Source organism: Miscanthus floridulus, chromosome 8, assembly GCF_019320115.1.
Source record: "Miscanthus floridulus cultivar M001 chromosome 8, ASM1932011v1, whole genome shotgun sequence".
NCBI lineage: Eukaryota > Viridiplantae > Streptophyta > Magnoliopsida > Poales > Poaceae > Miscanthus > Miscanthus floridulus.
This window is the reverse complement of record NC_089587.1, coordinates 138,402,011-138,415,117: the sequence shown is the minus strand read 5'-3', so window position 1 is coordinate 138,415,117 and position 13,107 is coordinate 138,402,011. Positions and strand designations below refer to the sequence as shown.

Below are 13,107 nucleotides of genomic sequence, written 5' to 3'. Positions count from 1 at the left end.
AACCTCTGCACCTAGAATTTACCACGGAGCAATTCCACTAGTGGATATAAGATCCATCAGGAACTGTTTAGCTAGATATTTTGGTTGGAACGACATGATTTCATCATCTTCATCCTCCTGCTCGGGTGTGGATGTGGGGGTGTGGCCGGCCATGGGGGCCGGAGCTCGCAGGCGCCCGCTGGGTAAGGGCCGGGGTGGCGGCGGCGGCCACAAGATGAGCGTGGTGGGGCAGCGAGGCGTGGGCGCACGTGGCCAGGGCAGCGATGGGCCAAAGTTCGCAAGGGCAGGCAAGCGCGGCCACGGTCACGAGTCATGACAGAGGAAGAAGAAAACGCGATGAAGAAGAAACAAACCGGTATGTAACGAGTCACTTGTCTTTTTGGAGGATGCTATACTATCTATATGTGTAGCAAGGCACATGGGAGATTGATGTCCTTTTCTAGATCTTTTGTTAATTCATAGCCTACTGTGGATTCTCAAGATACAATATACTCCGGTGCAGTTTAGTTTGCAAAAAATTTTGCAAAATTTTTCACATTCCCTGTCACATCGAATCTTTGGACGCATGCATGAAGCATTAAATATAGATAAAAAATAAAACTAATTACACAGTTTAGACGAAATCCACGAGACGAATCTTTTAAGCCTAATTAGACTATGATTGGACACTATTTACCAAATAACAACAAAACGCTACAGTAGCCATTTTGCAAAATTTTTTTGCATCTAAACAAGGCCTCTGTCTGTCCCTTAACGTTGGTCATTCTTGATCTGAAAGGTTGTCCCCGAATGTTTGTGGTTGGTGTTCTAATCGAGTCCCCGTATAGGCGTGTCATACTACCACAGCACATGTCACCTGTGCAGTAGCCTTTATCCCTTCCCCTTCTCACAGCTTCGCATTAATGGCATTGCTCTGCGGCTGGTGAAAGGCTATTTTATAAGGTTGTTCAAGTCTTGTCTCATGAACATTGGTCTCTCTGCAAAATGCTTGGGCGACGGACATATGGCTTGTTCGCTGGTTAATTTCTGGGCTGGTTTGGACTGACTGATGCTGATTTGTTATGAGAGGAAAACACTGTTGGCTGGCTGGTTTGGGCTGACTGAAACCAACAAGCGAACAGGATGATAAAGGGCCGGAGGGAGTATAGTGTAAAAATAATGAACTAAATAAATTATGAACATGACTTCAAACAATAAAACACTAACTCCAAATAGAGCACCAACCAATATATTATACATTTAGAAATATTTTGGGTACTAGTTTATATTTTTCAGATTTTAAATGAACTATTTATGAGTTTTTTTTTCAAAAATAAACCAGCTTTTATTCTTTTTTTAAAAAAAATACAAAACCACATTTGAAACCAGCTAGATGATCAAATTTGTCCGGTATTGATAATTTAGTAGTTAAAGATTTCTGGCTATTGAGTTACATTGCCAGAAACAAACTCGCAAAATAGTTGAATGGTCAAAAATAGACTTCTCCGTTCTCCTTAAACTAATGGGATGCTTGACGGACCAGTTCATCATTTGGGTGGGATGGTTTCTCAGTCCCTCCAAAGTAATCGATAGTATGTATGCATGTGATGCAGCAACTATGAGACGCATCCAGGAAGGCTTCAGAATATCACGAAGTAATAGTGCCATAAACCCAAACACTAATTGATGCACAGAACGTAACCCCTTACATAGCCCAAAGCAAGGCATTCGGCTTTGACCTGAAAATCCCTCTCCAATTCTGGTTAGCTATTAGTTGATTCAACTATTCACATGCAGCTACCGCTTTGATTTCTGTGGTTTGAAAATGTTGTCCTTATAGTACTTCAGTTCGGCGATGCTTTCTTTAATATCATCCATTGCCCTGTGGGTTTTCTGCTTTCTTGGAGTTTGTTTCCTTTCTGTATAAAGAGTTCAACAGCAAACGAATAAGTTCAGTCTCATCATAAGTCCAGTAAGATTATTTTAGATACTAGCAGAAACTGGAATTCTGCTAGTATTACTCATCACCCCACATTGGAAGCAAAGCTGCGGATTCTGATTTGGTATTAAACCAAAATAGCTACAAATGAAATGACAATGATGCTAAAATATATAAACTGTTGCCGCTGCTTGGCATTTCAAGTACTACAGACGCTGAAAGTACTTGTATGCATGGCCACCAGATTTATTAATTTACCTTTGGGGTACCATCGTATGCATAAAGCCATTATACTGCTCACATCGACAATTACATGAGAGAAGACGGCTGCAAGCTGTGGCATGTACTTCTGGCAGGAAAATAGCAAACAAAAATGTCAGCCACCAAGGGTTGAATTCTCGAATTTCAAATGGAAAATGCTTTCACAAAAGTGGGAAACATCCATCCTATTTATTGAGAAATATAATGCGAATGTGATCCATACCCCCTTCAGTCATGATAAGTAGATTACATGACACTTTTCGTCAAGCTTCCAAAGTCTTAGCGCCTTGACTATAATGATCTTTTAAAATAATGATAATCGAAATATAGATGTATGATTTTTTTTCTCAAAAAAATTATTTTGTAATATCGTAATTTTATTCAATCCTACAAACAACATTCCAACAGAAAGTACGGATCATTTATGACCGAAGGTAGTAATTAGCATTTTTTGCACATCCTTGGACAGTCATTTAACCACCTCATATTCTATAACACAGGTCATTTTAAATCCCTGGATAGTCTGGTTGGGTGAATTTGAGCCATAAGTTGATTAGTGGCAAAAAAAACCACCTCCATATCAGCAAAATTTCCAAAGTAAAGCATCAGGCAAAGTATCTAGGTTTTAAAAGAAGAGGAACTGAACTCAGATGTTTTGATAGTCAAGTGCAATACTTCCACAGTTCTTGGGGGTACACTATACTTAAAAAAGTGCTGAGTAGAAATAAAAGAAGATTACCAATTATTCATACTAACCTTCAGAAATAGTAAATCCACATAAACAGAATTCCCAGCTAATAATGGAGTGCCTGAATTTATGTGCTTCCTAACAAAGTCTAAAACCTGCCAATGGGCCAATAGAAGATTCTCTGTTAGGAAAACAAAAGCAATACATTGGTTATGACAATTCAAGCAAGAGGTTTTTTGAGATCCACTATCTTCAGTGTGATAGATAGTTAATTACATGTAAATGGAGACAAAAAATAATTAAAGGTTTCATGTAATTGTTGCACTAAAATGCAATAAGCTAAAAGAAAGACTTTAGATGGACTTCGTGCACTATACAATTTGATCATGTTACACTGCTATTCTAGAAATTAGTCTTTTCATGTGCACATATTACTATAGTGTTTCTTCAAAATTCAAATTAGCCTCAAATCAATTTTCTTTAATTCAAACTGAAAAATAAATTATTTTTTTTTAGCAGATTTCGGGGTCAACTTTTCATAGGGCCTGTTTGGTAGAGCTCCATCTGATTCTGATTCTCTATGGAAGCCGGTTCTCTGAGAGAAGTGATTCTGTGACTGAAAGTGATTCTCTTTGATTCACTCTCAAAATCACGATGGAGAATCACTTCACAAAATCAGGAGAAGCTACTTTTTTTAGCTCCCAGCCTCTTAGTTAATTTCAGAGAATCACTTCTCTCTGAAAAACTGTTTGTCAGATAATCATATCTGGGAGCTCTGCCAAACAGGACCATAAATATCTTACCATGTTTCCATCACTATGTGGCCAGTTCCCCATTCAGAGTTCTAAACATATGGTGAGCTCAGAGGCAATTAGGTGCTACCAAGGAGGGTGGTGCCTAGTCAGTTCCTAAAGCTGTTTATTTGAGTAAGCAAGCAATGATATTGGCACATAACACTAAGGTTCTCAAAATCGCGATTCTAAATTAGATGGGAGCTCTTCATAAGATTGCTATCATAGAGAATCTTAAATATGAATATCATAGAAAAAAATATAGATTCCACTGACTAGAATTGGAGAATCAAACCCCTTATCCAGATGGTGAAGCTGCTTAGTCATATGACTGAATCGAGGGTTTTGAAAAACATACGTAACACAACCAAATTCAAGAACTATAGCGATTCAGGTGAACAGTTAAAAGATGCTTAGACAGTAAGGTGGTGTGGATTGAGTTAACCACTGAACATAGTCATTGTAAAATGTGTGACATGTCTGAAACCTTTCAGAATATTCAAATGGCATAGGTTTCAAACAAAGGTGCCAAATTAAACTAGATTACTAGAGTATTGTGGATGGGTTACTCGAGAGTCGAGACAGCAAAACAGAAAAAAAAAATAGTCCTATGAAATTAGTGGAGACATTCTTAAAAATATCCGTGGCAACATACTCGAGTGCTGTAACTTCAGTTATGTCTACAAACAAAATTACCAGGGGGGAAAACATGTTCACCACAAACAGAAAAACATACTTTTGCCTCTGCATCATGTTCAGAAAGTTCACTCTGCAGTACTCTTTCTGTCAAACCTAAATTAGAAATCAAGGCTCTTGGAATTATGTTCAGACATAAAAATAAAACAGAAATTTTCTTTTTTTATATATAGAAAAGAGTAGTATTTACCACTAGCTGCATGATGAGTTTTGCACCATTCACCCATATTATCTAAACAATCTTTGCTCTGGCTTATAACCAAGTCAGGACCCTGCAAAATAGCAAGCCAATCATGTTAAATAATTCAATTTATACATGGTGCTGACAACATGTATGAGGCATTGACATGACTAGCGAACTACAAATAATGAACAATTTCTTTCCTTAATGATATCATCACTAAGGGAACATTGGCATGGACACTGTATTAAAGCATTTGAAGTATCATATCCCACATGGGTCATCGCCAGTTAACAATGGGATAATGTGTCAATAAACATAATCTAGTTAGCAGTCACCTGGCATTCGAATTTAGCCATATTTACCACGAAAATGATGATGGAACTAACCAAAATGAAACCTATACCATAATGTGGTGTGCAAGCTGGGGTCAAATCCATAAACATATTATAGTTGAAATCACTGCTCCCTCATTTTTGAATAAATATACTTGCTCAAAAGCATCCAGGAGATCAGTTGGATGTTCGGCCAGCACCAAGTGTTTAATGTCCTCTCTAAGGCCACTTACAAAGGAAGTCATGTAATGGATTTCAGGAGGATTGTCCTCTGATTGAGGGATGGACTTTCTCTCCCATTATATGCATGCCACGACAACATAGTTTTAACAAGATGAGCTAATTAGGGGAAGAGAGAGTAACATGCCATTATCTTTCTATTTAATAGTCAAACAAAAATCTCAGTACCCCAAAGACTATGATCTGGATGTTTTATAGAAAAAGTTGAAGTGATTGAGCAACATCATCACATTGTATAAAAGCTATATAGAACAAACCAACAAAAGTATTTTGTTTCAATGACAACCTCAATTTGTTTTGTAAGTTTACCATCCGTTATGACACAAGCAATCTCCAAAATCCGATCTTTTGTAATATCCAAACCTACAAAGTCGAGGAAGTGCATGCTTACATTAAACAATAAAGGCTGGCTGAATACAAAAGATGGCAAAATAACTAATTTTTAGTTGATGATCTATCCACAGAACAATCTGGGAAAATATAACAAAATAATTATTTTCAAGCTGCAACACCTCTTTTCTGCATCAACATATTGACGGAAGTAAGTCATTATGAAATATTCCAATTTTTCTTGCACTTGAAGTACATTTTCTTGTGTCAGGACAACACAAAAAGTTTTCTCAAGAAATGTAAGATTGGATCCCTCATGGTCTGCAATGTGTCCAGTTGTGCAATAGAAATCTATGTCAGGTCATATCCACTATGCAAAAGTACATCATACGAAACTATGAACGACACCACAATTTATATGTTCTGAAAAGTATTGGCAAATTCTTTGAAAAAAAAAATCTAGAAAACCCCATGCTATGCTATACATGAGCTGTTAAAAGTTATTCCAGAACATAAATGGTGTCTTCAAAATTCAAACATTATACACATGACTCATGATGTAATTTAAAATTATATTATGAAAACTGAACAAACAAGTAAATGGCAATGCACCACCGAAACTGAACTCGACTCACCGGTCATTTCCAAGTCTATCCATACCAAAGGCATCCTGTAATCACCAGATGATGATACAAGTGCTGCCTCATAGTTTACTGCAGTTGTGTCATTCTGCTCATTTTTATCTGGAAACGGAATGAAATTTTCAACCAAATTGGAACAACTACAGTCAGCATGTGGTCATAAACAATGACACATAATACGTGCAGTCAAAAATACAAAATGAGGTTCCCCTACCAAAAATATATTATTGCTGCTCTGTTACAACAACAATCTAATTCAAAACTTTAGGTAAAAACAGGTTTGCCAATAATGGTAGCACAAAAAATTTGGTATCAGCATTCCTCAAATGCAGGGCCCAATTTGCTTTTAGCACTGGACCACTAAATTCCTGAGTACAGACCTGCTAGTGACCAGTCCTTCCTGTTTCCGATAAAAAACAGGTGAAAGACAAGAAGGGCTCAAGAACCTTGGCAAATTGCTGTATATTACCAAGACATTGAGTAAACAATCATCATGCCATTGGCAAACATCTGGTGGGTACTATTTTCTCATCAATTTAATTGTCCTTGTAGACTCATCTAAACCACCAAATAGGGTGTAGCTACTTAGACTTGCAGGGATATACATGAACTAGAAACGCAATTCCCCATGGAGAACAAAGAAAGGAGACTTAATATCATGATTCATGTTATCCACAAGTTCCATTCAAGAGGGAAGGGCTAAAGGAGCACCAACCAGGTTTGCTTGCAGTAGTTTCGTCTGTGCTGGAAGACGCCTGTGGTACTTCAACTCGGTCATCTTCAGCATCCAGACACAGAGCCGAGAACATGTTTGTAAGCTTACTCATCTAAGAAATACTGATCTTGAGCTGATACAGTTGGATCCTGCAATCCAGGGGCGGACCCAGTAAAGGACATGGGTGTACACATGTACAGCCGATAGTTTTTGCAAAGCAGGCATAATACATGCACATACACTTGTAATTAGATTCGATGCGAATACGAATAGTATTTAGGGTTTGGGCGCACGGTTTCGCACAGCAGGAAGGGAAGACCAAGGGGAGGGCATACCTGGTGGTGCTCGTCGCCAGCGAAGGTGGCAAAGTAGGGAGGCAGCAACGGCCGGCCCAGTCGTCGGTGGGTGGGGGTTGCTCGCAGCGGCGCACGCTTGGGGAGTTGGGGTGTGTCACCGCAAAAGACCCACGGCGACTGCTCCTGACGAAGGTGAAGCAGTCCCTGAGCCTGAAAACGACACCGAGACACCTGAAGGAGATGGAGCTTCGACAGTCAGGCGCAGAGGGCTTTCCAGGCACTCAAGGACGAATGCTAGGCTAGTTGGGCCGGAGTGGGTTTCCTAACTGAATCATGGACCCTGCATGGCCCAGAACGGAAGGCAGCCCAAACAGCTCCTTCTTGTACCGTTGAGAGAAGGGGAGGAGAGCTCGAACTTGGTTACTCTCTGAACCGTGCCTTTCGGCGGCGCCGGCGCCGGCGAGCGCGGCAAGTAGCCGGAGCTCGAGACCTTGATCCACATACTCTATCAATATACTTCGTAGTTGATATCGTGTAGTCGGGTAACAGAGTGATGGTCTGATGGAAGAAGACAAGGCAGGGTAGGGGTGCAGCGTACAACTTACAAGCGACAAATTTCGATATTTCACATCGAAATACTGCGCCTCTCAACTTGTAATATAAGAGATCCAGTGAAGATGCCCTTAGTCCCATAGGCGTTTGATAGATCTTCTTTTCTAATTTTGACGATAATACCATCAAAGTAGCCAGGATTTGAAGATTTTCCCTAGTCAATCTTAAAAAAAAATTGTCCATACAAGTCGGAGACCCTCTGCCATTTGGATGAAACATTAGGTGACCATGGGGTGGTAAAGCTAGTTTTTTTCATCCTTGGGTGCCATCCAAGTTGGATGGTGTCCGAGAAAAAAATTGAATAAGCTTAGCATCTTGCACCTGGCCGTTAATTCAATCAGAGTGTCCATTCTATGTAACGATAAATCATCCTTTGGGTAATATTTGTTCAGATTAGTGAAAGTCATATACATTATTCAATTTCTTTCTTTTTTCTTGACCATGACTAAATTGGCATCCAGTCGAAGTACAGGTCTGATGACCTTCACGTGCAAAAGGAATTACACTTCGGATTTTACTGCTTGGGCTCTTTCTTCTGAAATGTTTCTCAAACGCTACTTTCTAGGCTTGGTGTTTGGTTTGATATTGATCTCGTGTTGTATAATGTCTCTACTAACCCCATATAGATCTTTTGTCGATCAAGCAAAAAACATCCTTGTTTGCTACTAACAAAATACATCAGTTTACTCTTTGTTTCATGAGCTATCTTGGCTGTGAGGGTTACACGGCGTGATCTGGTATCATTTTGTCTAGCGTGCATTGTGTCATCTACTCTTGTGATTCTGCTCTTTATTCGCATTCCTCTTCCTTGTCTTTGGAAGGTTTTCGTTGCTTTTAACTTGGTTGATAAGGCTAAAATGGAATTGGTTTACTTTCTATCTTTTGGGCTTCTAGCTGATTGCCAAATATTGTAATCAATCCGTAAGGGGAGGGGACTTTCATCCATAGAAGCTTTGCTTGATTTTAGTGTCAAATTTGTTTGTGAACCCTCTATCAAATATAGTTGTATGTGTATTCAATATTAACGATTATCAAAGGTGATGATCTCTGTTCAGACTTTATTACTGTTCAAAAAGGAAACATGGATATCCTTTTATTACTGTTCTAGCGTCCTTTTGTTCATGCTATTAATTGGCTTGATGAACATTATATTGGGGCTAACTACCGGTGTTGGCGAGTATGTTATGCGAGGTGTATCCAACTATGTTTGCTTGAGTGATGAAAGCATCAATATGAAGGTTATCTCGGGCTTTGAAATTGTCCTCCTCGGTGAAAGTTACTGGAACCATTGACGAAGTTGGTCTATTCAACCGGAGTCTAGATGAAATCGTGAATACTCTTCGGTCATGAACTTTGTGGGCGTTTTTTCCCTTTTGTTTAGTGACCTAGATAAGGTCATAAGGATACCATTCACTTGAGCTGCTTCATGTTGGTTTTCTACTTTTGGAATCAACTGTTGTTGGGGTTGACTTAAGAATTGCTGCTCTGGTGTGGGGCCGAAGATAGATGCGGCTTGTGTAGTGTTGTAGAGAGGTGGTGCGAGGTACTGCAGGGTGCAGACTGAAAGTTGGGCAGCCACTGACTTTTATGTTTGCATAATTCATTGCCATGTAGCTGGGTGCCTTACTATTGATCCAAGAGAGAAAACGGAGCAGTAAGCTAGAGTAAAGTGGGCTCTTGCTTTTGGGTGGAAAGGTGCTAAACATTCTTCGATGTTTCTTCTGTATTTGAGGCTTCTTCACTCTCCTTAAGCTTTTTGGCCATTTTTTAGAACTTGCATTCTTGTGAGAAATAACTTGTGTTTTCGCTGCATATGTAGCAGCATGGAGGTCCTCGATCTTGCCTGCTTCCGCCTCAGATGTTGAGGCCCTCTTGGCCACCATGAAATGGAACATTATTGGGTGCTTGGTGTTCTTGATTTTTGCCGATAATGTTTCATTTCATTGTGGCCGATCAACAACAACACAAGCAAAACTTGATCGGGTATTTCTTTGCTTGTGTTGCTGTTGTGGTGGTTGTGGGCGCTATTGTTTGTTTTCTTGACAAGTGCTTTGCATCTTTTGCGATAATCAATATTTGACTTTTCATACTCATTCATGACTACGAATAACTTATTCACAGAAAAGCGGCAGATTTCATGCGAAATGTGATGCAAACTGTCCCATTCCAAGCCCTTTGATTGTTGTTACCATGACTGTTGTGTCTGGTATGTTGGGAGTTTAGGATTTTACTTGGATAAATCTTCGAAGATATTTCTTATGGGGCTCATCTAGTTGCATGCAGTCATGAGGTCTCGAGCCATCTTGTTCTCCACTTGTAAGCCCTAGAAAGTTGCCAACAATTCTCCCTAGATTTGATCCTAAGAGTGGATAGATATCATAGATTGCAGCTAGAGAGAGATGTACCGGTCATGAGTGATGCCATCGACTACCATGATGAAGCTAGAGCTGTTGTGTCGCTGCCTACTAAGATGATGGATATTTCAAATCTTACTATGAACTCTCGAGGGTTGGTTTGCACATCAAAATTTGGTATTTTGAGCTTGTAGTTGTTTTGACAACAGGTGCTCCTGTAGTTCCTTGGCAAGGGGAGAGCTTCTATCGAAAATCAGTTTGGCTGCCTTTCTGCGAAATGATCATGGTCTTGCCTTGCTATGTGATGACTGTAAAGTTCTCTGACTTTCTACTATTGGGGTGTACAATCTCAGCTCTTCTCGAGTTCAGTGACCTCTCTATTTCATCTTGTGTAATATAGGGGGTGGAAGTCGATGGGCATCCAACATGAATCGTGAAGAATCCACACTCGTGCCCCCATCCGCACACGTATCCCGAGAAAACAATGTGAAGCAAACAAATAGCCTGAAACACACGCGTTACACTTTCCTTTCAACAACTCACCTTCCCAAAAATCGAAGCAGACAAAACATCTAATCCACTACACAAAAAGGCAACTCTGGCGGACAAGACATAACAAAGGTGCTACGCCTCTCTCCCCTTCCAGAATCAGCATTTCATCCCACTGGAGTTGACACTGAGCCCCAGAGGGGCCGCTATTGGGGGTCTTACCTTTGGGGCCACCCCTCTTGTCGGGTTCATAAACCCGGGGTTCCTAATGGGCCTGCTTCCCAGGATGAAGCTCGGCCAACAAACGACGTCGCGGATGACGCGGAACTCCTGGGCTGGCCCAGATACCTAACGACAGGCCAAAAGAGTGATCCAGTCTTCGACCGGAAGACTTCCGACTCCGAACGGCTTCTCCGGCTGGCAGAGGCCAGGGAGGGGCGACGCTAGCTTCCGACTCTGACCCGCTTCTCCAACCAGAAAGCCTGGCCAAGGAGGGGACGACGCTCGCTTCCGACTCCGACCAGGAACACACCAAACCTCTGCCTGCGGCTCTCCTCCAATCGGCGTGGTCGGAGCCGACTAGGAACGACCAAATGGGGACGCCCGCTCGGTGAGGACCCAAGAAATCAGGCGGAGCAAATAAGGTAAGGCACAGAAGTCAACCGCAAATACCGAGGACCGTACCCTGCACACCTGCAGGGCAGTACTGCCAGGCCATGTTAGAAGGGTACTTTGCAACCTTCCAGACATGTCAGGACACGAACAGTGTTGTGGGCGCCTACATTTGTCCTACAGTATGGTAGGCGCCAACATTTGCCATACCAGAAGAACACGATGGAACCAACCACATGCATCAGGGCATCAACAGTATTGTGGGCGCCGCCAAACCGTCTCGTACCTGACGGCGTAGGCAACAAGACTAGGTAGCACACACTCTCACTCTCTCTCTCACTTGTATGGCCATCCCCTTCATCTATAAAAGGGGACACGCTCTCTCCTAAACAGGAGGATCAATTCCAACGATCGAACAACAAACAACAATGATCGAACGATCGATCACAGATAACAGACGGATCATTCCGACTCACTATCTTCTAGCTTACACGGAGCATACGTTTCGATACTTAGCGCTCGTAGGAGCTCCCATCACTCTCGGCCCTTCGGTCCAGAGTCCGACCGAACCTCTAACACCCCCATCTTACTCCTACTCATTTGTAACCCCATAGCAAACTTCGAGCACCTAGGCTTAGGAATAAAGTCACCGACCGACCCAAACTGGATGTAGGGCACGTTGCCTGAACCAGTATAACCCCTGTGTCATTGAGTGTCAGGCCACATCCGATCACAACGTATGGCAAAACGACAAATATTTACTAGTTGGTTACTTTTTGCACTGACACCTCTTCTCTTCTACTTCGCCCCCCTTAACCCCTCTCACACTATGTAGCTCCTTGCAAAGGTCCCTAAATACGAAGGTCAGGGGCGGATCCAGAAATGGGCCAGGGGGAGGGGGATAAATAACAGGAGGCGTTTTGAGTTGGGCTTCAATGGGGTAGACAGAGCTGAGCCAAAGACGAGTTGGGCTGACTTGCTCCTTGTATTTGTGGCCCACAAAGGGGCTGAGCCACAGCCAAAATCCGCCCTTGACGAAAGTTGAGGTGAATGTGCAACAAGCCAGAAGGAAGGGCTAGGATGAAGGTTCACGCGCGCTCAACAATCAAATAAGACTGAAGGCTCAAGAGAATGTTAGGGCACATGTAGCCAAGAGAATATTTTGTAGTAGTAGGTAGGATGCTACTACCAATGCACTTGAATGGCCACCAAAGACAGAGACTCAGCGGAGAAGTGTTTGGCCTTTATAGAGCCGCCTGGTTACTGTACCAAATCATGAACACTCTCCAAGTAATCCCTAATTCCACTTGAGTTTCTCCTTAACTGTTGAGTAGGCCCCGTTGCCACCTTCGGGTAGCCCCCAAAGGTACCAAACTCCATCCTACTTCAACAGTTTGTTTACCAAATCAATAATGATATAGAGCGGACGTTTGTCCCGTCCGGACAGACCCGCCGCATACGGAATGCTTTCTCTCAATGCAACTGCCCTCATCTGCTCCTGCAACGCTCTCCCTCATCCCCACTCTACCGCTCGCTCCCCCATCCCCACACTGGCTCCTGCGCTCGCGCGCAAGCTCGCTGCTGCTCCCATTCACCCGTGCTCCCTCCCTCCATCCGTCCCTTCCCCTCCGCGAGCTCCATGCGACCCCGCGCTCCCCAACGACCCAGCTCTTGTGCCCCCAACCGGAGACAAGGACGATGGCGACGGCTCCGACAAGGTAGGTTGGTCCTTTGGATCTAAGCCCTCCTCCTCCTCCTCCAGATCTGAGCCCTCTCCCTCCTCTTCCTCCTCCTCCTCCTCCTCTGGATCTGAGGGACGCGGCGGTGGCTTGGGTTCCGGCGAGCTCTGTGGTCCTTCTGTCCTCCCTCTAGCAAGCTCGGAGGCGATGGGTCAGGGCTAGAGTAGGCTGCACCTCGAACCCATCTCATTTGCTGTTCGTACGCCCTT

The 13,107-nt window shown here is 42.5% G+C and overlaps 1 protein-coding gene across 2 annotated transcripts; it reads right to left on the bottom strand.

Annotated features, from left to right (window-relative positions):
• Positions 1 to 1,422: 1,422 nt before the first annotated feature.
• On the bottom strand, positions 1,423 to 7,324 carry LOC136473572 (oligoribonuclease-like). Of its 2 annotated transcripts, XM_066471221.1 has the most exons (9): positions 7,132 to 7,324; positions 6,797 to 6,945; positions 6,076 to 6,183; positions 5,397 to 5,473; positions 4,545 to 4,626; positions 4,395 to 4,450; positions 2,936 to 3,022; positions 2,177 to 2,267; positions 1,430 to 1,898 (listed from the first exon to the last, which is right to left on the bottom strand). In XM_066471221.1, exons 2-9 carry the CDS (start codon positions 6,906 to 6,908, stop codon positions 1,777 to 1,779), a joined length of 735 nt encoding a protein of 244 aa, XP_066327318.1. In that variant the 5' UTR covers positions 6,909 to 6,945; positions 7,132 to 7,324; the 3' UTR covers positions 1,430 to 1,776. The 2 variants fall into 2 exon arrangements, with proteins under 2 accessions (XP_066327319.1, XP_066327318.1); XM_066471222.1 differs by lacking the exon at positions 6,076 to 6,183 and having other exon boundaries at positions 1,423 to 1,898.
• Between the last annotated feature and the right edge of the window lie 5,783 nt (positions 7,325 to 13,107).

What these genes read in the sequence shown, in the direction of transcription:
- LOC136473572 (XM_066471221.1), bottom strand. Translation starts at nt 6,908, where the DNA reads ATGAGTAAGCTTACAAACATGTTCTCGGCTCTGTGTCTGGATGCTGAA. An exon ending in AACATGATGCAGAGGCAAAA is followed by an intron (nt 3,023 to 4,394) that starts GTATGTTTTTCT and finishes GCCCATTGGCAG; the next exon opens with GTTTTAGACTTTGTTAGGAA. An exon ending in CATACGATGGTACCCCAAAG is followed by an intron (nt 1,899 to 2,176) that starts GTAAATTAATAA and finishes CTCTTTATACAG; the next exon opens with AAAGGAAACAAACTCCAAGA.